This window comes from Hemitrygon akajei, chromosome 13 (assembly GCF_048418815.1).
Source record: "Hemitrygon akajei chromosome 13, sHemAka1.3, whole genome shotgun sequence".
In the NCBI taxonomy this organism is placed as follows: domain Eukaryota; kingdom Metazoa; phylum Chordata; class Chondrichthyes; order Myliobatiformes; family Dasyatidae; genus Hemitrygon; species Hemitrygon akajei.
Window position 1 is genome coordinate 2017580 of NC_133136.1, and position 25999 is coordinate 2043578.

At 42.6% G+C, this 25999-nt stretch overlaps 1 protein-coding gene across 1 annotated transcript in view; it reads right to left on the reverse strand.

Annotated features, from left to right (window-relative positions):
- The window catches only part of LOC140737585 (lipoxygenase homology domain-containing protein 1-like), a 394473-nt gene that overhangs the window by 330383 nt on the left and 38091 nt on the right, over positions 1-25999 (reverse strand). Inside the window, exons 6-7 of the mRNA XM_073064021.1 lie at positions 25447-25620; positions 22796-22970 (exon numbers count right to left, since the gene is read on the reverse strand). Coding sequence (XP_072920122.1) covers positions 22796-22970; positions 25447-25620 — 349 coding nt within the window. The remainder of the gene's footprint in view (positions 1-22795; positions 22971-25446; positions 25621-25999) is intronic.

The window sequence follows — 25999 nt, forward strand, 5'->3', positions numbered from 1 at the left end:
CTAACAAGAACCAATCAACCTCTGCTTTAAATATTCCTAGTGAGTAAGCCTCTGTAGCAATGAATTCCACTGATTCATCACCCTCTGGCTAAAGAAATTTCTTTTCATATCTGTTCTAAAGGGATGCCCCTACATTCTGAGGCTGTGTCCTCTGGTTCTAGACTCCCCCACTACAGAAAAAAATCCTCTCCACGTCCACTCTGTTTCAGCTTTCAATATTTGATGTGTTTCCATAAGGCCACAAGGTCACGAGATATAGGAGAATGAGGTCATCAGGCCCATCAGTCTGCTCTGCCATCTCATTATGGCTGATCCAATTTTCCTCTCAGCCCCAATCTCCTGGTTTCTCCCCACATCCCTTCACGCCCTGATCAATCAAAAATCTATCAACCTCTGCCTTCAAAATACATAAAGATTTGGCCTCCACAGCTGCCTGTGGCAAAGAATTCCACAGATTCACCTCTCTCTGGCTAAAGAAATTCCTCCTCATCTCTGTTTTAAAAGGAAGCCTGTGTATTCTCAGCCTGGGTCCTCTGATCTTAGACTCTCCCAACTTAGAAACCATCCACTCCACATCTATTCTATCAAGGCCTTTCATCATTTAATAGGTCACAATGAGGTCCCCCCTCATTCTTCTGAATTCCAGTGAATACAAGTACAGAGCCATCAAACGCTCTTCATATGACAAGCCATTCAATCCTGGAATCTTTCTTGTGAACCTCCTTTGAATGCTCTCCAATGTCAGTTTATCCTTTTGAAGTTAAGGGGCCCAAAACTGCTCACAACACTTTAAGAGAGGCCTCACCAGTGTTTTATAAACTCTCAACATTACATCCTTGCTTTTATGTTTTAATCCTATTGAAATGAATGCTAACATCACATTTGCCTTCCTCACCACAGACTCAACCTGCAAATTAACCTTCAGGAAATCCTGCACAAGGACACCCAAGTCCCTTTGCACCTTGTTTTTTTTTTGTATTTTCTCTCCATTTAGAAAATAGTTAACTTTCATTTCTTCCATCAAACTGCATGACCATACACATCCCAACACTGTATTCCATCTGCATTTCTTTGCTCTCCTAATCTGTCTAAGTTCTTCTACAGCCTCTATACTTCCTCAAAACTACCTGCCCCTCCAACTAACTTTGTATTGTCTGCAAATTTTCCAACAACGCCATGAATTCTATCAGCCAAATCACTGACAAATAATGTAAAAAGAAATGGTCCCAAAACAGACCCCTGAGGAACATCACTAGTCACAGGCAGCCAGGCAGAAAAGGCTCCCTTTATTCCCACTCTTTGCCTCCTGCCAATCAGCCACTGCTTTATCCATGCTAGAATCTTTCCTGTAATACCATAGGCTTGTAGTTTGTTAAGCAGCTTCATGTGTGGCACCTTGTCAAAAACCTTCTGAAAGTCCAAGTACACGACATCAACTGATTCTCCTTTGTTTATCCTGCTTGTTATTTCTTCAAAGAATTCTAACAGATTCCAACAGTTAGATAAGTCACCGGGACTAGATAAGATGTACCCCAGGCTACTGTGAGAGGTGAAGGAGGAGATTTCTGAGCCTCTGGCGATGATCTTTGCATCATCAATGGGGGCGGAAGAGGTTCTGAAGGATTGGAGGGTTGCAGATGTTGTTCTTTTATTCAAGAAAGGGAGTAGAGATAACCCAGGAAATTATAGACCAGTCAGTCTTACCTCAGTGGTTGGTAAGTTGATGGAGAAGATCCTGCAAGGCAGGATTTATGAACATTTGGAGAGGTATTATATGATTAGGAATAGTCAGCATGGCTTTGTCAAAGGCAGGTCTGATTGAATTTTTACGAGCCTGATTGAATTTTTTGAAGATGTGACTAAACATATTGATGAAGGTAGAGCAGCAGATGTAGTGTATATGGATTTCAACAAGGTATTTGATAAGGTACCCCATGTAAGCCTCAGGATAGGGGGCGCCCTTTCAAAACAGAAATGCGGAGAAATTTCTTTAGCCAAAGGATAGTGAATTTGTGGAGTTTGTTGCCACATGCAGCTGTGGAGGCCAGGTCTTTGGGTGTATTTAAGGCAGAGGTTGATAGGTTCTTGATTGGACATGGCATCAAAGGTTACGGGGAGAAGGCCAGGAAATGGGGTTGAGGAGGAGATTTAAAAAAAGGATCAACCATGATTGAATGGCAGAGCAGATTCGATTGGCCCGATGGCATAATTCTGCTCCTATGTCTTGTGGTCTTATGATCTTATTGAATACTGAAGTTGGGATGTTATGCAACTTCAACATAAGACATTGGTGAGGTCTAATTTGGAGTATTGTGTTCAGTTTTGGTCATCTACCTACAGGAAATATGTCAATCAGACTGAAAGAGAGCAGAAAAAATTTACTGGGACTTGAGGACCTGAGTTCTAAGGAAAGATTGAATAGGAGGGACTTATTTCCCTGGAGCATAGGAGAGTGAAGGGAGATTTGATAGAGATATACATTTTTTCCTTCAAGTTTAGTGAGACTAGAATGGAAGGTCATAGGTTAAGGGTGAAAGGTGAGATATTTAAGGGGAGCCTGAGGGGGAATTTCTCCACTCAGAGAGTGGTGCAAGTGTGGAACGAGCTGCCAGGAGAAATGGTGAATGTGGGTTCGATTGCAACGTTTAAGAGAAATCAGGATAGGTACATGGATTGGGAGAAGTGCACAGACATAGTAGTTCATCATCAAACAAGGCCGCTGAGAAGATTTTAAAAGCAAGGAGTTTCTTTCAGGGGGAGATTCAATTGGGAGAAGTGCAGAAGGCTGCTGAGAAGGTTCTGAGATAAAACAGAGACACTGCATAGCAGAGTGGTCATCAAGGAAGCAGTTGCCAGAGTAGCGCGAGTCAGAGTAGTAGGGCTTAGGTTCATCGGGGCTTTGGCGAGGACGGGCTTAGGTGAGGTAAGGAGGTAAGTTACTTTCATATCTCTTTTTGCCTCTACTTAAGAATAGTCAGTATGACTGCAAGGCCAGTTTTCTGCTCTGGGTGTAGGACGTGGGATATCCAGGAGACTTTCAGCCTCCCTGATGGCCACATCTGCGCCAGGTGCATCTCATTAGAGACTATGTTAGGAACTGGAGCTGCAGCTCGATGACCTTTGGCTTGTTAGGGATAGTGAGGAAGTAATTGATAGGAGCTGCAGGCAGGTAGTCACCCCGGGGCCACAGGAGATAGGTAAGTGGGTGACTGTCAGGAGAGGGAAGGGAGAGTGTCAGATAGTGGAGAGCACTCCTGTGGCCGTCCCCCTTAACAACAGGTACTCCATTTTGAGTAGTTGGTGGGGGGGGGGGGAGGAATAACCCACCTGGGGAAAGCAACAGTGGCCATGCCTCTGGCACAGAGTCTGGCCCTGTGGCTCAGAAGGATAGGGAAAGGAAGAGGAAGGCAGCAGTAATAGGGGACTCTAGTTGGGGGGCAGATCGGCATATCAGTGAGAATAAAAAAGAAAAAAAAAACAGATGGTAGTTTGCCTCCCAAGTGCCAGAGTTTGTGATGTTTCTGAACGTGTCCAAGATATCCTGGAATGGGAGGGTGAGCAGCCAGAGGTCATGGTACATATTGGTACCAACAACACAGGTAGAAAGAGGGAGGAGGTCCTGAAAGCAGACTACAGGGAATTAGGAAAGAAGCTGAGAAGCAGGAGCTCAAGGGAGTAATCTCGGGATTGCTGCCTGTGCCATGCGAATATAGAAATAGAGTGAGGTGGTGGATAAATACGTGGCTGAAGGATTTGAGCAGTGGGCAGGGATACAGATTTCTGGATCATTGGGACCTCTTTTGGGGCAGGCGTGACCTGTACAAAGAGGATGAATCCGAGGGGGACCAATATCCTGGTGAGAAAGTTTACTCTTGCTATTGAGGAGGGTTTCAGCTAGGTCTACAGAGACAGGAACTGAAGTGAAGAGGCAGAGGATGGGGTGGTTGACACACAAGTAGAGACAGCTTGTAGGGAGTTTGTGAGGAAGGATAGGCAGATGATAGAGCAAAGATGCATTCAGCCAGATGGTTTGAGATGTGTCTATTTTAATGCAAGGAGTATCATAAACAAGGGGGATGAACTTAGAGCATGGGTCTATGATGTTGTGGCCATTACACAGACCTGAATGTCTCAAGGGCAGGAATAGACCTGAGTCACTGTGGGTGGAAGTCAGAAACAAGAAATGGGGCAATATTGGGTGTTTTTATAGTCCCCCCACAATAGTAACAGGGTTATCGAGGAGCAGATAGGGAGGCAGATTCTGGAACAGTGCAATAGTAAAAGGGTTGTTGAGATGGGATATTTTAACTTTCCCAATATTAACTGCCATTTCCTTAGGGCAAGGAGTTTAGATGGGGTGGAGTTTGTTATGTGTTTTCAGCAAGGTTTCCTGACACAATATGTAGATAAACTAACTAAAGGAGAGGCTGTACTTTATCTGGTATTGGGAAATGAACCTGGTCAGGTGTCAAATCTCTTGGTGGGAGAGCATTTTTGAGGCAGTGATCACAACTCTGTCTCCTTTACCATAGTGCTGGAGAGGGATAGGAGCAGACAATTTAGGAAAATATTTAATTGGGGTAGAGGGAAGTACGATGCTATTAGGCAGACACTTGGGAACACAAATTGGGAGCAGATGTTCTCAGGTAAATGCACAGCAGACCTGTGACAAATGTTCAGGGAACATGGCATTCTGCATTGGTATGAATGCATTCTGCATTGAAGCAGGGAAAGGATGGTAGGGTAAAAGAACCATGGTGTACAAAGGATGTAGAAAATCTAGTTGAGAAGAAAAGAAAAGCTTACAAAAGGTTCAAGAAACTACTTACAGTTAGAGCTCTAGAAAATTACAAGGGTGCCAGGAGGGAGCTTAATGAAATTAGGAGAGCCAGAAGGGGCCATGAGAAGGCAGGATTAAGGATAACCCCAAGTCATTCTACACGTATGTGAAGAGCAAGAGGATGAGCTGTGTGAGAATTGGACCAATCAGGTGCGATAGTGGAAATGTGTGCATGGAGTTGGAGGAAGTAGTGGAGGTACTTAATGAAAATTTCCCTTCAGTATTTATCAAGGAAAATGGTCTTGGCAATTGTGGGGATGACTTACAGCAGACTGAAACCTGAGCATATAGACATTAAGAAAGAGGATGTTCTGGAGATTTTGAAAAGAATTAATTTAGATAAGTTACCAGGACTGGACAAGTTATACCCCAGGCTACTGTGGGAAGCAAGGGAGGAGATTGCTGAGCCTCTGGCAATGATCTTTCCATCATCAATAGAGACGGGAGAAGTACCAAAGTATTGGAAGGTTGCAAATGTTGTTGCCTTGTTCAAGAAAGGGAGTAGAGATAATCCAGGAAACTGTAGGCCAGTGAGTCTTACTTCAGTGATAGGCAAGTTGTTGGAGAAGATCCTGAGACACAGGGTTTATGAGCACTTGGAGAGACATAATCTGATTAGGGATAGCCAGCATGGCTTTGTCAAGAAAGGTTGTGCCTTACGAGCCTGATTGAATTATATGAGCAAGATATGGCAACTAGTGGAGTGGTGTCACAGCAACAACCTGGCACTCAACATCAGTAAGACAAAAGAGCTGATTGTGGACTTCTGGAAGAGTAAGACGAAGGAACATATACCAATCCTCATCGAGGGATCAGAAGTGGAGAGAGTGAGCAGCTTCAAGTTCCTGGGTGTCAAGATCTCTGAGGATCTAATCTGGTCCCAGCATGTCGATGCAGTTATAGAGAAGGCAAGACAGCAACTATACTTCATTAAGAGTTTAAAGAGATTTGGTATGTCAACAAATACACTCAAAAACTTCTATAGATGTACCATGGAGAGCATTGACAGGCTGCATCACTGTCTGGTATGGAGGGGCTACTGTACAGGACCGAAAGAAGCTGCAGAAGGTTGTAAATCTAGTCAGCTCTATCTTGGGTACTAGCCTATAACGTATCCAGGACATCTTCAAGGAGCAGTGTCTCAGAACGGTAGCGTCCATTATTAAGGACCTCCAGCACCCAGGGCATGCCCTTTTCTCACTGTTACCATCAGGTAGGAGATATAGAAGCCTGGAGGCACACACTCAGCAATTCAGGAACAGCTTCTTCCCCTCTGCCATCCGATTCCCAAATGGACATTGAACTCTTGAACACTATGTCCCTTTTTAATATACACTATATCATTTCTGCTTTTTGCATGATTGTTAATCTATTCAATATACATATACTGTAATTGATTTACTTATTTATTTATTATTATTTTATTCTTTTCTCTTTGCTAGATTATGTATTGTACTGAACTGCTGCTGCTAAGTTAACAAATTTCATGATACACGTCAGTGATAATAAACCTGATTCTGATGTAACAAAACACATTGGTAAAAGTAGATGCTGCCTGGCCTGCTGTGTTCTACCAGCATTTTGTGTGTGTTGTTGTTTGAATTTCCAGCATCTGCAGATTTCCTCGTGTTTGCGCTTGGTAAAAGTAGAGCAGTGGATGTAGTGTATATGGATTTCAGTAAGGCATTTGATAAGGTTCCCCATGCGAGGCACATTCAGAAAGTAAGGAGGCATGAGATCCAAGGAGACCTTGCTTTGTGGATCTAGAACTGGCTTGCCCACAAAGGCACAGCGTGGTTGTAGATGGTTCGTATTTTGTATGGAGGTCAGTGACCAGTGGTGTTCCGCAGGGGTCTGTTCTGGGACCCCTCCTCTTTCTGATTTTTATAAATAATCTGGATGAGGAAGTAGAAGGGTGGGTTCGTAAATTTGCTGATGACACAGAAGTTGTGGATAGTCTGGAGGGTTGTCAGAGGTTACAGTGGGATATCGACAGGATGCAGAACTGGCCTGAGAAGTGGCAGGTGAGTTCATCCCAGATAAGTGTGAAGTGGTTCATTTCGGTAGGTCAAATTTGAAGACAGAATATAATATTAATGGTAAGAATCAGAATCAGGTTTATTATCACTGGCATGTGAGTTGAAATTTAACTTAGCAGCAGCAGTTCAATGCAATATGTAATATAAAAGAAAAAAACACAAAATAAAATAATAATAATAATAATAATAATAATAATGAGTAAATCAATTACAGTGTATGTTTATTGAATAGATTAAAAATTGTGCAAAAAAACCCAGAAATAATATATATTAAAAAAGTGAAGTGGTGTCCAAAGGTTCAATATCCATTTAGGAATCGGATGGCAGAGGGGAAGAAGCTGTTCCTGAATTGCTGACTGTGTGCCTTCAGGCTTCTGTACCTCCTACCTGGGCATGCCCTGGGTGCTGGAGGTCCTTAATAATGGACGCTGCCTTCCTGAGACACCACTCCCTGAAGATATACTGGGTGCTTTGTAGGCCAGTACCCAAGATGGAGCTGACTAGATTTACAACCCTCTGCAGCTTTTTTGGTCCTGTGCAGTAGACCCCCCCCCCCCACCATACCAGACAGTGATACAGCCTGTCAGAATGCTCTCCACGGTATCATACAGCCTGTCAGAATGCTCTCCACGGTATCTTCAGAGTGTGGAGATTCAGAGGAACTTAGGGTCCGTGTCCATGAGACACTCAAAGATGCTGCGCAGGTTGACAGTGTTGTTAAGAAGGTGTACGGTGTGTTGGCATTCATTGACCATGGGATTGAGTTCCAGAGCCAAGAGGTAATGTTGCAGCTGTACAGGACCCTAGTCAGACCCCACTTGGAGTATTGTGCTCAGTTCTGGTCGCCTCACTACAGGAAGGATGTGGAAACCATAGAAAGGATGCAGAGGAGATTTACAAGGATGTTGCCTGGATTGGGGAGCATGTCTTATTTGGATAGGTTGAGTGAACTCGGCCTTTTCTCCTTGGAGCGATGGAGGACAAGAGGTGACCTGATAGAGGTGTTCAAGATGATGAGAGGTATTGATCATGTGGATAGTCAGAGGCTTTTTCCCAGGGATGAATTGGCAAACACAAGGGGCATTGTTTTAAGGTGCTTGGAAGCAGGCACAGATGTTCTGTCAGGGGCAAGTTTTTTCACACAGAGAGTGGCGGGTTTATGGAATGCCCTCCCAGCAATGGTAGAGGTGGATACAACAGTGTTTTTTAAGAGACTCTTAGATAGGTACACAGACCTTAGAAAAATAGAGCTATGTGGTCGGGAAATTCTAGGCAGCTTCCTGAGTAGGTTACATAGTTGGCACAACATTGTGTGCTGTAGATGGGAGGGGTATGGAAGGCTACTGTTTGGGTAGAGGTTAATGGGACTAGGCAGAATGACAGTCTGGCATGGGGTAGATGGATCGAAGGGCAATTTTCCCTGCTGCAGCATTCTCTGATTCTATGACAAGGGATTCTGCAGATTTCGGAAATCTAAACTCATCCACACTCAACACATCAGGCAGCACCTATGAAGGGGAACAAACAGTCAAGGTTTCAGTCCCCCTTCCTTTGCAGGGCCATTAAAGGGCCTTGGCTCAAAAAACAGCAACTGTTTATTGGCCTCCATTGGTGCTGTCTTACCTGTTGAGCTCGTCCAGCATTGAGTGCATGTCACTCGGGCATCATTTGCTGTTGTGGTGTTTCTGCCACGGGAGGAGGGTGGAGCCCAGGGCTCCCTTCACATACAAATGATCTTTGTCTGCTGCAATGGGAACCTCCCGGTTGAAATTTCCTACTACAAATTGCAGCACAGCGATGACATGCTTGATTGGGTTCCCCAGTTCATTGCTCTTGATATTCTATAGCACACATTTCCATAAATGACCTCAGTGCATAGCACTCAAAGTTTGGAAAATATGTTCCATCTTTAAAAGCAAAGTCTTACATGGGATTGAGAAATAAACGACACCCAGAATAAGCCACATCTCCTCTCACTCGCACTTACAACTTACTGCGACATCAACAGTCAATACATAACTCTTTCTCAACTTAGACTAAGTTGTTAAAGACCAAAGTACACTGCAGACTCTAACAAATAGGCTGTTTCCTTTCTACTTTAAAAACATAAGGTCAAATAACATTTCAATACTTAGTTATTAAGTTATCTTAGCAAGGACAATGTGATACCTAAAATCAGCTGCAAATGTAAATGATATGTGCCATTCTCACCAGTTTTCTGTCTCTCCATATTTCCACATCAGCACAGTGATGTCTGTAACTTTGCTTTAGAGAGACGCTCTTCTCTGTTGCTGTGTAACAGCTGTGTGATATTCCTCCCACTTTGCCTGCTGCATGTCACTTGTGCTCACTGTCGAGGTAAAGGTCATGAGGTTTCCTCTCCCTCCAGTTGAGAGCACAACCCGGCCCGGAAGAATGTGATGTGACACAGGACTGGCAAGGCTAGGGATTCCATCCCTGGCTACAGGTCTCACCTATCACAGAGTGATTTGACCTGCTGATGTTTAAAATACGAAGCCTGCTGATGCGCAAAGAATGAAATAAAGAGAAATGAATGCGGAGATAACAGTGAAGAATCATTTAAATTCAGTCCAAGAATTCCAAGTTCAGCAGGTTTGAACCATTGCCTTTAAACTGGCTGTTCTGAGGATAGCAGTAACAGAAAAATAAGATAGTTTCTCAGTGAAGGTGTTGTTTTCCATCTCTTTTCTCCCCTGTCTCTCCACTTGTCTTTCTCAAATGTATCTTAGGGTTTCCTACAGTATGTGTGCATACTGTATTTTGTCTGTGTGTGGGTGTTGTACTTTGTGTGTGCATGTTATATTTTGTCTGTGTGGGTGTTGTACCTTGCGTGTGCGTGTTATATTTTGTCTGTGTGGGTGTTGTACCTTGCGTGTGCGTGTTGTATTTTGTGTGTGTGTTGTATTTTGTCTGTGTGTGGGTGTTTTTACTTTGTGTGTGTGTGTTATATTTTGTCTGTGTGTGCGTGTTATATTTTGTCTGTGTGTGCGCGTTGTATTTTGTCTGTGTGTGCGCGTTGTATTTTGTCTGTGTGTGGGTGTTGTATTTTGTGTATGTGTTGTATTTTGTCTGTGTGTGCGTGTTGTATTTTGTCTGTGTGTGGGTGTTGTATTTTGTGTATGTGTTGTATTTTGTCTGTGTGTGCGTGTTGTATTTTGTCTGTGTGTGCGTGTTGCATTTTGTCTGTGTGTGGGTGTTGTATTTTGTGTGCGTGTTGTATTTTGTCTGTGTGTGCGCGTTGTATTTTGTCTGTGTGTGGGTGTTGTATTTTGTGCATGTGTTATATTTTGTCTGTGTGTGTGTGCGTGTTGCATTTTGTCTGTGTGTGTGTGCGTGTTGTATTTTGTCTGTGTGTTGTATTTTGTCTGAGTGTGGATGTGCCTGAATGGATTGATGTATATGTCAATAGAGTGTGGTAGGTTTTGCATGTACAGAGTATGGACAAAGTGTGAGCATGCATATGGGTGTGCAAGTGTGTATGCACGTGTTTTAGTATGTGTGTGTAAAACTACTGTAGTGTTTTGTACATGGATAGGGATATAGAGGTTTGTGTGTATGGCATGCATGTGGTCACATGTATGTAAATGTATGTGTTTTTGTGTGTGTGTGTGTGTGTGTGTGTGTGTGTGTGTGTGTGTAAAAATGTACAGTAACGTATTGTACACACATATAGATGTAGAGGTTCCTTTGCGTGTGTGTGTGTGAGAGTATCTGTGTGTGTGTAGTGGGAGTTGGTAATTTGTATTTGGAACACAACAGTGAATTCCCCCCTTCATCAGCCAATCAGTGAGTATTATTGGGGAGGTGACACTTTCAATTCCATCTTGAGGTTTACCAGAGCAGTCTGGTAGAAGTGAAAACCTGTTGTAAATGTTAATGAGGTGAATTTAAAAAGTATTTACTTCTGGATTTAAAGTATTTACCTGTGGAAACTCATGCCTATGAGATGGCTTTTTAGAGCAGTTTGACATTGAGCCTACGAGGGGAACGGTTATACTGGATTGGGTGTTATGTAATGAACCAGAGGTGATTAGGAAGCTTAAGGTAAAGGAACCCTTAGGAGCCAGTGATCACAATATGATTGAGCTCAACTTGAAATTTGACAAGGAGAAAGTAAAGTCTGACATAGCAGTATTTCAGTGGAGTAAGGGAAATTACAGTGTATGAGAGAGGAGTTGGCCAAAATAAATTGGAAGGAGCTGCTGGCAGGGATGTCAGCAGAGCAGCAATGATACGAGTTTCTGGGAAAAATGAGGAAGGTTCAGGATAGATGTATTCCAAAATCAAAGAAATACTCAGATGGTAAAATAGTACAACCATGGCTGACAAGGGAAGTCAAAGCTATTGTAAAAGCAAAAGAAAGGGCATACAACAAAGCAAAAATTTGTGAGAAGATAGAGGATTGGAATGTTTTTTAAAAGCTACAGAGAGCAACTAAAAAAATCATTAGAAGGGAAAAGATGAAATATGAAAGCAAGCTAGCAAATAATATCAAAGTGAATAGCAAAAGCTTTTTCAAGTATGTTAAAAATAAAAGAGAAATGAGAGTGGATATAGGACCACTAAAAATGAGGCAGGAGAAATAATAATGGGGACAAGGAGATGGCTGATGAACTAAATGAGTATTTTGCATCAGTCTTCACTGTGGAAGACACTAGCAGTGTGCCAGATGTTGTAGTGTGTGAGGGGAGAGAAGTGGGCGCAGTTACTATCACAAGCGAGAAGGTGCTCAAAAAGCTGAAAGACTTAAAGGTACATAAGTCTCCCGGACCAGATGAACTGCACCCTAGGGTTCTGAAGGAGGTAGCATTAGAGATTGTGGTGGCATTCTTTCAAAAATCATTTCACTCTGGCATGGTGCCAGAGGTCTCTATAGAGTCACACCACTCTATAAGAAAGGAGGAAGGCAGCAGAAAGGAAATTATAGACCAGTTAGCCTGACCTCAGTGGTTGCGAAGATGTAAGAGTCACTTGGTAACACAAGACAAAGTACAACCGTGGCTGACAAGGAAAGCTAATGTAAAAGTATAAGAGAGGAAATACAACAAAGCAAAGAAGAGCAGGGAGATAGAGGATTGGGAAGCTTTTAAAACTATACAGAGAGCAACTATACAGAGAGCAACTAAAATAATTATTAGGAGGGAAAAATGAACTATGAAAAGCAAGCTAGCAAGCAATATCAAGATGTATAGAGAAAGCTTTTTCAAGTACAGTATATAAAATAAAAGATGGATGAGAGTGGATATGAAACCACAAGAAAATGAGGCAGGAGAAATAACAGGGGACAAGGAGATGGAAGGTGAACTAAATGAGTATTTTGCATCAGTCTTCACTGTGGAAGACACTAGCAGTATGCCTGATGGTGTAGTGTGTGAAGGAAGAGAAGTGGGTGCAGTTACTATTACAAGGGAGAAGGTGCTCAAAAAGCTGAAAGACCTAAAGGTACATAAGTCACCCGGACCAGAGGAACTGGACCCTGGGATTCTGAAAGAGGCAGCGGTAGAGATTGTGTGGCATTAGTAATGATCTTGGGCTCAGGCAGGTGGTGCCAGAGGACTGGAAAATCACAACTGTCACTCCACTCTTGAAGAAAGAAGAAAGGCAACAGAGAGGAAATTATAGACCAGTTAGCCTAGCCTCAGTGGTTGGGAAGATGTTAAAGTCAATTGTTAATGTTGAGGTAATGGAGTACTTGGTGACACAGAACAAGATAGTACAAAGTCAGCATGGTTTCCTTATAACCATATAACAATTACAGTACGGAAACAGGCCATCTCGGCCCTTCTAGTCCGTACCGAATGCTTAAGGGATAATCTTGCCTAATGAACCTGTTGGAATTCTTTGAGATGATTACAAGTAGGATAGATAAAAGGGATGCAGTGGATGTTGTATATTTGGACTTTCGAAAGGCCTTTGACAAGGTGCCACACATGAGGCTGCTTACCATGTTAAGAGCCCATGGTAATACAAGAAAGTTACTAACATGGTTAGATTGCTCTGCTGATTGATAGGAGGCAGCAAGTATGAATAAAAAGATCCTTTTCTGGTTGGCTGCCAGTGACTAGTGGTGTTCCACAGGGGTTGGTGTTGGGACCACTTTTTTATGCTGTATATAAATAATTTAGATGATGGAATAGATGGTTTCATTGCCAAGTTTGCAGATGGTTTGAAGATTAGTAGAGGGGCAGGTAAGTTTGAGAAAACAGGAAGGCTGCAGAAGGACTTAGACAAATTAGGACAATGTGCAGAAAAGTGACAAATGAAATACAGTATTGGAAAATGTGTGGTCATGCACTTTACTAGTAGAAATAAATGTGCGGACTATTTTATAAACAGGGAGAAAAACCAAAAGTCTGGGTGTCCTTGTGCAGGACACCCTGAAGGTTAACTTGCAGGTAGAGTCGGTGGTGAGGAAGGTAAATGCCATGTTAGCATTCATTTCAAGAGGTCTAGAATACAAGAGCAGGGATAGTATGCTGAGGCTTTATAAGGCACTGGTGAGGCCTCACCTTGAGTATTGTGAACAGTTTTGGGCTCCTTGTCTTAGAAAAGATGTGCTGGCATTGGAGAGGGTCCAGAAGAAGTTCACAAGGATGATTCCAGGAATGTAAGGATTATCATACAAAGAATGTTTGATGGCTCTGGTTCTGTACTTGCTGGAATTTAGAAGGATGAGAGGGGATCTCATTGAAACCTTTCGAATGTTGAAACACCTAGACAGAGTATATGTGGAAAGGATGTTACCCATGGTGAGAGAGTCTAGGACAAGAGATGCCCCAGGACAGAGGGACATCCATTTGAAAGAGATGCAGAGACATTTCTTTAGCTAGAGAGTGGTGAATTTCTGGAATTTGTACCACATACAGCTGTGGAAGCCAGGTTGTTGCATGCATTTAAGGCTGAAATAGATAGGTTTCTGATTGGCATGACACCAAAGGTTACGGCATCAAAGATTATGGGGAGTGGGGCTGAGGAGAGGTTAAAAGGATCCGCCAAATGACCTAATTCTGCTCCTATGTCTTATTGTCTATGGTCTTATGGCCTTAATGAGGGTTAAAGTACTTACCTGGGGAAAGTATGTGAGTGGCTGAATGTTGATGATGGATTCAGTTTCACCTGTGATGCACAGACAACTAACATTCACATCTGACACAAGCTCATGAACAGCATGGGCTTGGATTGAGTGCAGTTAATTGCCAAATGATGAAACCACTCATCTGTGAGATGAAAAGAAACTCCCAAACTCAATATCTTTTTGGAAATATTTCTCATTATTTTACAGTCTCATTCTCAGTTTAACTAAACTGGCCACTTAAACATGTGATGGTCTCATGGTATCCATTTCTATATTAATAAAAGATTGAGGTGGATCTATTTTTGTTAAGAAATTATTTGAGAGTGTTTTGATCTCTGTGGATCAGTTCCAGCTGTCAAGGTTGAAGGGTTGCTCACATTTGCTTTCCAAAGCTCTCGAATTCCAAGTAATGAAAGACTATTTTTAATTGATTGTGTTCAGTGTTGTTCTGCTGAACATTGTGGCCGTGTTATGTTGGTGCCAGAACGTGTGGCAATACTTGCCGGCTGCCCCCAGCACACCCTCCGGTGTGTAGGCTGTTAACACAAATGGTGCATTTCAATGTAGATATGACACATAAATCTGAACCCGAACCCAGACCCAATCCCGAACCAGAACCTGAATCTGAATCTAAATCTGAACCTGAACCTGAATCTGAATCTGAACCTGAACGTGAATCTGAACCTGAACGTGAATCTGAACCTGAACGTGAATCTGAATCTGAACCTGAATCTGAACCTGAATCTGAATCTGAACCCGAATCTGAACCTGAACATGAATCGAATCTCTAATCCAGGCAACCAGAACTATACACAGCACTCCAAATGTTCATTGTATAAGGAAATTACTTGCATTCAATTTAGGTGTATTTTTTACTCTTCCAAAATTGCTTCATTAAAAACAAAACATATTTAGTTTACAAGCATTCTTACATATTTTTCTGCTGTTCAAAGTAAAATTTCAGTCCACAGTTGATTCAGTCAACTTTATTCATCTAATAAGTTGGTGTAGGAGGGAGGGCTTCAGATTTTAGGGTCATTGGGCTCTGTTGTGTATTTAATATTTAAGTAATATTTGAATAATCTTGTATATGTATTGTTTGATTAGGCACTCTTGTTCATTTCAATAATTTTAGGTTCCATGCATAGATATGTGAATTACATGCGTCATCACACTACCACATGATATGTGTGCATCTTGCTGAAAGTAAACTCGAAGCTAGACACATATTTCTGACTCCCGTGTCTTCCTTTGAACTAGTTTAATGTTGTGACATTACAAAACATAACATTGGCAACAAGGTATTTTTTAAAACAAACCCAAGATAGATCCCAACCAGCTAATCATAGTGAGAGGTTTAAACTAAAAAAAGTGCAATGACTAAAGCGTGCAGCCCAGCTCATGCAGAGGTGTCCAGTCAAAAAAAACCATAAACAGAGGAATTCCAGGTTCATAAAGAATGTGTGCTGGGTGATAATTATCATAAAAAGGAGCAGAGATGGCTGTCTACATCAGAAAGATTGACGAGTAATTGGCTCATGTAAATTGAACTATTGGAACAGTATTTTGAAGCAAATGAAGTAGCCAATGGGAAACAAGCACTAATTTTGCTGAGTCCATTGGGTTAAAGGCATACAGTTTGCTTCGAAGTTTCACTGCTCCATCCAAACCATCAAAAATGAACTTTGCTCATATTGTAAAAGTGATGCAGGAACACTTAGAACCAAAGACATTGTTGATTACAGCACACTTTACATTTCATAAGAGGAATCAAAAGGCAGGGGAGACCATTTCAGCATATGTGGCTGAATTGAAAAAACTGTCTAAGCATTGTCAGTTTGGAAATTGTATTAGAGCTTTGACCAGTGACCAGTCCGGACATTGGAAGTTTGGAGAGGAAGGTCCAATTAGGTCCACCACCCAAGGGAAAAAGACAGGAGGAGGTTGCAGCAGCATAATAGAGCTTTAACCCGTAACCAATCAGCATTTAGGATTGATTAGTAAGAGCAAATTAAAGGAAGGCAGGGCCATCGTCTGAGTGGACATGGAGTGATGATATAAAGGCTTTAGCTCTTTGAGGCTTCAGCAAAGAGAGGCTATAGTCAGAAAGCAAAAAAACAAAAAGCTCAATATTTTTCCTTTTTTTATATCCGCTCAGCTATGTTATTAGAGATGCCAGACAGGATAGTGAAATGCTTCTCTTGTGGGATGTGGGAAGGCAGGGAGACATCCAGTGTCCCTGACAACTATAACTGTGAGAAGTGCATCCAACTGCAGCTTCTAACAAACCATGTTAAGTCACTGGAGCAAGAACTGGATGGAGTCCAGATCATTCAGGAGGCTGAAGGGCTGATAGAGAGGTAGTTACACACAAGATGCAGGACACAGGAAACTGGGTGACAGTCAGGAAGGGGAAAGTGGTTAAGGCAGCCAGTGCAGAATATCCCTGTGGCCACCCCCTCAACAACAGCTATATCACTTTGGATACTGTTTCGGAGAATAACCGAACAAGGGAAAGGCACAGTGGTCAGGTCTCTGGCACTGAGTCTACCTCTGCGACTCAGAAGGGAAGAGGGAGATGAGGCATGCTGTGATGACAGGGGATTAGTTAGTTAGGTGAACAGACAGGAGGTTCAGTGAGTGAGAACGAGATTCCCAAATGGTATCTTGCCTCCTGGGTGCCAGGATCTGGGATATCTCAGATTGAGTCCTCAGCATTGTTCAGTAGGAGGGTGAACAGTCAGAATTCGTGATCCATGCAGGTACCCATGACATGGGCAGGACAAGTGACGAGGTTCTGCATAGGAGTTCAGGGATTTAGGTACTAAGTTATAGGGCAGGACCTCCAGTGTTGTGATCTCAGGATTGCTACGCATGCCACGTGCCAGTGAGGCCAGAGCTAGGCAGATTATACAGCTTAACACGTGGCTAAGGATTTGGTGTAGGAGGGAGGGCATAAGATGCTTGGATCATTGGTCTCTCTTCCAGGAAAGGTGGGACCCATACAGAAGGGACAGTTTGTACCTAAAATGGAGGGGACTAATATCCCAGCGGGAAGGTTTGTTAATGCTGCAGGTGGGATTTAAACAAGAGTTGCACAGGGATGGGAACCAGAGTGCCAGAACAGTTAGTGGAGAGGCTGTGGAGACAGATGTTGGTAAGACCTCAGACAAAGTTAAGAATCAAATGCTTAAGCATGGTGTGACTAGTGTCCTGAGCTGGGTGTATTTCAATGCAAGAAGTATCGTAGGAAAGGCGGATGATATTGCTGAAGATGAGGTAGCTGGTTTACAAACAGAGGTGATGTGTAGTGAGGAGAGGCTGTTGATAGGGCAAAATTGCAGTCAACAGGATGAGTTACAATGTAAAAGCGAACAAAATTGTTAAGCGTGGATGCAGGACAGAAGGTGTTATATTTGAATGTGCACAGTACACAGAATTAGGTGGATGAACTTGCAGCACAGTCACAGATTGGCAGGTATGATGTTGTAGGCATCAATGAATCATGGCTGAAAGATTACAGCTGGGAGCTTAATGTCCAAGGATACACATCCAAGGAAGGATAGGCATGAAGGCAGAGGGGGTGGTGTTGCTCTGTTGGTAAAAATGATTGGAAATCATTGGAAGGAGGTGACACAGGGTCAGAAGGAATTAGATCATAGTGGATAGAGCTAAGGAACTGCAAGAGTAAGAAGACCCTGATGGAAGTTGTATAGAGAATCCCAAACAGTAGTAAGGATGTGGTCTACAAAATAACAACAGGAAATAGAAAATGCATGCTGAAAGAGCCATGTTACAATAGTCATGGTGGAGATAGAGTTGGAAAATCAGGTTTGTGCTGAATTACAGGAGGGGGAATTTCTAGAATGCCTACAAGATGGCTTTTCAGAGCAGCTCGTGGTTAAGCCCACAAGGAATCAGCTATTCTGGTTTAGGTGTTGTGCAATGAACCAGAATCGATTAGAAACATAGAAAACCTACAGCACAATACAGGCCCTTCGGCCCACAAAGTTGTGCCAAACATGTCCCTACCTTAGAAATTACTAGGCTTACCCATAGATTAGAGAACTCTAAGGAGAAAGTGATCATAATATGATTGAATTCACCCTGAAATTTGAGGAGAAGCTAAAGTCAGATGTATCAGTATTACAGTGGAGTAAAGGGAATTACAGAGGCATGAGAGAGGCGTTGGCCAGAATTGATTGGAAAAGAACACTGGCAGGGGTGACGGCAGATCAGCAACGGCTGGAATTTCTAGAAGCAATTCAGAAGGCACAGGATATATACATCCCAAAGAGAAAGGGGCATTCTAAAGGCAACATTACACAACCATGGTTAACAAGAGAAGTCGAAGCCAACATAAAAGCCAAAGAGAGGGCATACAATAGAGCAAAAATAATGGGAAGTTAGAGATTTATGAAGCTGTTAAAAACTAACAGAAGACAACTAAAAAGTCATTAAGAAGGTAAAGATGGAATATGAAAGTAAGCCAGCCAGTAAATTAAAGAGGATACCAAAAGTTTTTTCAGAAACATTAAGTGTAAAAGAGAGGCAAGAATGGATATTGGACTGTTGAAAAATGATGCTGGAGGGGTAGCAATGGGGGACAATGACATAGTGGACGAACTGAGTCAGTATTTTGTATCAGTCTTCACTGTGGAATACATAAGCATTATGGTGGAAGTTCCAGGTGTCAGGGGGCCTTTAAGTGTGTAAAGTTACCATAACCAGAGAGAAGGTTCTTGGAAAACTGAAAGTTCTGAAGGTAGGTAAGTCACTTGGACCAGATGGTGTATACTCCAGGGTTCTGATAGAGGTGGCTGAAGAGATTGTGGAGGCATTAGTAGTAATCTTTCAAGAATCACTGGATTCTGGAATAGTTCTGGCAGTTTGGAAGATTGTAAATGTCACTCCACTCTTTAAGAAGGGAGAGAAGCAGAAGGAAGGCAACTATAGGCCAGTTAGTCTAACATCAGAGGTTGGGAAGATGTTGGAGTCGATTATTAAGGATGAAGTCTCAGGGTACTTGGATGCACTAGATAAAATAGGCCATAGTCAGCATGGTTTCCTTAAGGAAAAATCTTGTCATAGAAAGCTTTTGGAATTCTTTGAAGAAATAACAACTAGTACAAAGAAATATCAACCAATTTTCCAATATCAACAGGATAGTCAAAGGAGAATCGGTTGATGTTGTGCACTTGGATTTTCAGAAGGCATTTGACAAGTTGCCACATATGAGGCTGCTTAACATGCTATGAGCCCATGATATTACAGGAAAGGTTCTAGCATGGATAAAGCAGTGGCTGGTTGTCAGGAGGCAAAGAGTGGGAATAAAGGGAACCTTTTCTGTCTGTCTCCTGGTGACTAGTGGTGTTCCACAGGGGTCTGTGTTGGGACCGATTCTTTTTACATTATATGTCAATGATTTGGATGATGGAATTGATGACTTTGTTGAGAGGTTTGTAAATGATATGAAGACAGGTAGAGGGGTAGGTAGTTCTGAGGAAGAAGAGAGGCTACAGAAGGACTTAGACAGATAAGGAAACTGGGCAAAGAAATGGCAGATGGAATACAGTGTCGGGAAAGGAAGTGTTATGCACTTCAGTAGAAGAAATGAAAGGGTTGACTATTTCTAAATGGAGAGAAAATACATAAATCTGAGGTGCAAAGGAATTTGGGAGTCCTTGTGCAGGATTCCCTAGAGGTTAATTTGCAGGTTGAGTCTGTGGTGAGGAAGGCAAATGTGATGTTAGCATTCACCTTAAGAGGACTAGAATATAAAAGCAAGGATGTAATGTTGAGACTTTATAAAGCACTGGTGAGGCCTCACTTGAAGTATTGTGAGCAGTTTTGGGCCCCTTATCTTAGAAAGGATATGCTAAAACTGGAGAGGGTTCAAAGGAGGTTCACGAAAATGACTCCAGGTTTGAAAGGCTTGTCATATGAAGAGTGTTTGATAACCCTGGACCTGTATTCACTAGAATTCAGAAGGATGATGAGTTACATCATTGAAACCTATCTAATGGTGAAAGGCCTTGACAGAATGGATGTTGAGAGGATGTTTCCTCTGGTGGGAGAGTCTAAGACCAGAGAACCTACCCTCAAAATAGAGGGCATCCTTTTAGAACAGAGATGAGGAGAAATTTCTCCAGCCAGAGAGTGGTGAATCTATGGAATGTATTTCCACAGGCAGGTGGAGGCCAAATTTGTATGTATATTTATGGCACGTTAATAGATCCTTGCCTGGTTAGGACGTGAAGGGATACAGGGACAAGGTGAGAGATTGGAGCTGAGAGGAAATTGGATTGGCCATGATGAAATGGTGAAGCAGATTCTATGGGCCAAATGCCCGAATCCTGCTCCTATATCTTATGGTCTGATGGTCAATTGATTTGGAGTTTACTGCTAAACAGGGGTGAGTATTTTGTATTTAATATTTAAGTGATGTTTGAGTAATTTTATATAGTCAGCCCTCCTTGTCTGCGGAGGATTGGTTCCGGGACCCCCCGCTGATACCAAATAATGCAGATGCTCAAGTCCCTTATTTAATCTGTCTCAGTGCAATGGACTTTAGGACCCGGCAGAGCTCCGGACCTTATTTAACCTGTCTCAGTGTGGTGGACTTTAGGACCCAGCGGAGCTCAGGACCCGCCACCCGCAGTGTTTCTGTTCCATTGACAGAAAATGATCACGATTGAAAATAAAATGGAAATAATAAAGCGATCGGAAAGAGATGAAACGCCATCTGTCATTGGAAAAGTATTACGCTACAGTCGGTCAACGATCGGAACAATTTGAAAGGATAAAGTGAGAATAATGGAGCATGTGAAGGCCCTGTCCCAATGAAAGCTACAATTATTACTGAGCAATGCAGTGGTTTAACTATTGAAATACATACATTTCTTAAGTGTTTTATATGCATAGAAAAGTAAAATATATACTATATACTAAGACATACGTTTGACTAACTGATGCTAAATAATACCAGATGTACCTGTTCCGACTTAGAGATCTTCCATTTTTTTTTGATTCCCAATCCGCGGTAACCTATGCACATTCTCCCGTATACTTTAAATCATCTCTAGATTACTTATGGTACTTAATACAATGTAAGTGCTATGTAAATAGTTGTTATACTGCATTGTTTAGGGAATAATGACAAGAAAAAAAGTCTGTACATGCTCAAACAACAAGCGCTGGAGAGAGAACTTCCTGGTTTTCTTGAACCATGGTTGGTTAGGTTAAGCATTCCTGATCATTTAAATAATTCATTATGGATTATATTTATTAATATATGAATTGCATGTGTCATCACGCTACCATGTGATATGTGTATGCTTCGCTTAAAGAAAACATGAAATTAGACCCGTATTTCAGACGCACGTGCACCAGTGGGTGAGGGGGAGGTGTTGGTTTAAACTAGAATTGCAGGGGAATGGGATCCGAAGTGTCAGCACTACCGTTTTAGGAACAGCTCCTTCCCATCTGCCATCACATTTTTGAACGGTGCATGCATTCATGAACACTACCTTACTACTTTTGCTCTGATCTTGCTCTATTTTTCTACACACCCACACACACAAAATACATATATTATACAGATATATGTGTGCAGTTTTAGCCACCTACCTACAGGAAAGACGTAAATAAGGTTCAAAGAGTACAGAGACAATTTACAAGGATGTTGCCCTATCAGAAGGGCCTGAGGCATTGTAAGGAAATATAGAACAGGTTAGGACTGTATTCTTTAGATTCTAGCAGATTGAGAGGAGATTTGACAGCACTATGCAAAATTATGAGGGGTATAGATATGATAACAGGCTTTTTCCACTGAGGCTGGGTGGGACTACAACCATAGGTCATGGGTTAAGGTTGAAAGGTGAATGATTTAAGTGGAACATGAGGGTAACTTTCTCACTCAGAGGGTGATGAGAGTGTGGAATAAGCTGCCAGCAGAAGTGGTGCATGCGAGCTCGATTTGAATGTTTAAGAGGGGATTGAGTAGGTATGTGGATGGTAGGGATATGGAGGGCTGTGATCCCAGTGCAGGTCGATGGAAGTAGGTGGTTTCAATGGCAGCCACAGACAAGATGGGCCAAAGGGCCTGTTTCTATGCTGTACTTTCCTATGAGTCAGTGACTCAAAGTTGTTAAGCTTACTAACAAAGTCGAGAAGGGAAAGGTTAAGCACAGTGAGATGAATGTTCTCAGCATCACCTACTTCAATGCCAGCCTTATAGGAAAGGTGGATGTGCCAAGGGCATCAAATTCTCACAACTGGAAAGGCCTGATCTTCAGACAGCGAGAAAACAGAAAATGTCTGCAAACTGCACAATTTGGGGGCAACAAGGCAGCGAAGTAGTTAGCACGCAGTGCGAGGTACAGGGAACAATTCCTGACACTGTATGGAAGCAGCTTGAACATTCTCCCCGTGACCACATGGGTGTAATCTGGATGGCTCCTACTGACCAACGGGCTGCCTTAAACTGACCGACGTGCTGGCATACACTGACCAATGGACTGCCTTAAACTGACTGACGCGCTGGCATACACTGACCAATGGGCTGCATTAAATTGACCAACGGGCTGGCATACACTGACCAATGGGCTGCCTTAAATTGACCAACGGGCTGGCATACACTAACCAATGGGCTGCCTTAAATTGACCAACGGGCTGGCATACACTAACCAATGGGCTGCCTTGCACTGACCAACGGGCTAGCATACACTGACCAATGGGCTGCCTTGCACTGACCGACGCATGACTGACGCGTGACCTATGTGCTGCCTTGCGCTGACCGACAGTCTGGCATATACTGACCTGTGTATTCATTGCATCTCCCAGTGAGGGGCGAGAACGTGCGACTCAATTGGCAATCATTGTGAAACAGCGAGAGCCAGCTCCTGCACGGAATTCTCCATGTCTTCTTCCGGATCGTACTTGTGATGGAAACATCTTCAACGTACCACGCATGCCGCTTTTCCAGACCGTCGTGCTGAGGAAGTGGGCAGAGATGGCAAAAATGCTGGTCAGATGTACATTTACAAATTAAATATAATGCTTAAAAACATCTACGTAGCATTCACACCAGAACCACCAGACTCAAAAACAGTTCCTTCCCCAAGCAGTGAGGCTGATCAACACCTCCACCCACTAACCCACCACTACTTCATCATTTCCTGTCAGTCACCTTATGTACAGACACTCCTGTGCCTAGTGTCACTCTATGGACATACAATCAATGTGTATAAGCTATCCTATGTATTTATATTTATTTTGGCTTCATATTATTATTGTGTTCATTATCTTATTATGTTTTGTTTTTGTGCTGTATTGGATCCAGAGTAACTCTGGATTTCATTCTCCATCACACTAGTGTACTGGGAATGACATTAAAACAATCCAGAATCTTGAAATATTACATATATTTTGTATGTTACAATGGGACATTAATAGAGTGACACAGCAGACTCGTTGGCCTAATTCTGCTCCTGTGTTTTATGGTCTACGGTCTTAGGAATGATTAGTCCTCAGAGTGAGTAATACATTTGATTCTGGGCACCACACTTTCAGAAGGATAGCAAGCCTTTGGAATTTGTCAGAGATGTATTACAGAGAGTACCAGGGATATACTGTACCTTTGAACACTGAAGTTTCTCCACTTCCTCAGGAGGCTGAGGCAAGTGAAGCTTCCTCCACCCCACACCCATTCTAATCAATCTTACAGGAGCATCATCAGGAGTGTCCTGACCAGCAGCATCACCGCCTAGTGTGGGAATCACAAGAGATCTGACCACAAGTCCCTACAAAGGACTGCTGAGAAGATCACTGGGGTCTCTCTTCCACCCATCAGAGATATTTATCAGGAGCACTGTATACACAGGGCCCTTAGTATTGTCATCCCTCCCATCCATCCAACAATCCATTTGACCCCCTACCATCAGACAGGAGGTACCTTAGTTCTTAGAACAAGAACTGTTAGGATAAGAAACGATTTCTTCCCCAAGGCTGTGAGACTATTGAGCTCCCTGCCAGCATCCAGGTCTCATTACGCATGAAACATCAGTAGCGTTATACTGTTTACTTTTGAAACTTGTATTATTATTATTAGTTAATTTACTAGTGGTAATATATCGTCACACAAAATGCTGGAGGAACTCAGCAGGCCAGGCAGCATCTATGGAAAAGGGTACAGTTGATGTTACAGGCCAAAAGGTCAACTGTATTTTTTCCATAGAAGCTGCCTGGCCTGCTGAGTTCCTCCAGCATTTTGTGTGTGTTGCTTGGATTTCCAGCATCTACAGACTTTCTCTTGTTTGTGCTAATATATCTTTATGTGTTATGTGTGTGAGTTATATTTACTGTGTTGTGCACCTTGGCCTACAGGAACATTGCTTCGTTTGATGGTATACATGTGCACGGTTGAATGACAACAAACTGAACTTGAACTTGAACCAATCTATTACAGCAAGTACCAGGAATATTCTTTTTCAACAATGGAATTGTTCTATTTAAGGCTGGGAAAGTTACAATGAAATTTAAAAGAGGCACACAAGATCATTACTGGTTTGGATAAAACTGATGTGGAGAAAGTTGTTTCCCCGAGACAGAAGGATTGATAAAAAGAGGATTCTGAATTAAATTATCAAAAGCATATGAGAGAACAAATTTTATACAGAGTGTTGTTGCTGGAGTCCCTAAGTTTGTCATAGCTGGGCTGGAAGGAACAAGCTCCTACAACCTATTAAGTGATCCCAAAGGCATGAGTCTCAAATAGACTCTGAAAACCAAGTCTGGCTCTTGGCCTTCACGCGTGGCTTAGCTACTAAACCCAGGAGAACCATTTCTTCTGACAGAAGGGGCAAACATGCCTTAAAACCAGTCATTTTGGGCAGACGGGGCTCATCACCTGTGGTTGTCAGCTCATCTAGGAGAAGGAAAACTCTGATCCCAAACCTCTGTGGCCTTACGGCTACCCCCACTCATAGGGAAGACTTTGGGAGTGAACCCTGAGGAACATTCCAGAGCTGGAGTTCCTAAGGCAGAACTCAGATTCAACACTGACTGGCAACTCCCGCAATGCAGCTGGTGCCAATCTGTATTGGTCTCTGCGGTTCCTTTGGATTCATCAGCTATGTGGAGAGGGGGAATCTGCTACATGGGCAACAGCTTGCTCTCCATATCGTACCACCCTGGCTTGTGTACCAGCTTTGGAAATCCATGCCTGACTCTGACAAACAGAGGGGCCTCCTGTTGCTGTGAGCAATACATCCTCTTGCTGACATACACAAATTCATTCGATGGAAAGTAAAATTGGGGAATAAGAAACCAAAAAGATTCTCTGGCAAGATCATGGAGCCCAGATAGGTATGAGATGGTAAATTGTCTTCTTGTGACCACAGGACTCAATGTGGAAAATGCCACCAAAGATGACAATGAGTTAATTAATAATGTCAGCTGAACATGGTTACCTCTAATATGATGCTCTGGAGCTCCCCTATATCTGGCCCATAGATTTTAAACGTGTGCGATGATCCACGGTGAAACTGAAATGTTTTTGTCCCATCCAATTGTTTTGACACAGAACTCTTCCACAGTCGCTTTTTGTTCATTTTTCCTTTTGATCCTTTCATTTGCAGGAAAACCTGATGAAAATGGGATATGATTAGTTGTTGGCCCCATTCCCAGGGTATAGGTAAGGACCTTTGCCATAGACCATGAGACCATACAACATAGGAGCAGATTAGGCCATTTATCCCATCGAGTCTGCTCCACCATGTCATCATGGCTGATTTATTATCCCATTCGCCTGCCTTCAATGGCCTAACTAATCAAGAATCTATCAAAGTACCTTTAAATATACCCAATGACTTGACCATATGGCAATCTGTGGCAATGAATTCCACAGATTCAGCACCCACTGGCAAAAGAAATTCCTCCTCACTCTGTCTAAAGTCCTTAAATTCTGAGACTGTGCCCTTTGGTCCTAGACTCCCCCACTATAGGAAACATTCTCTTCACATC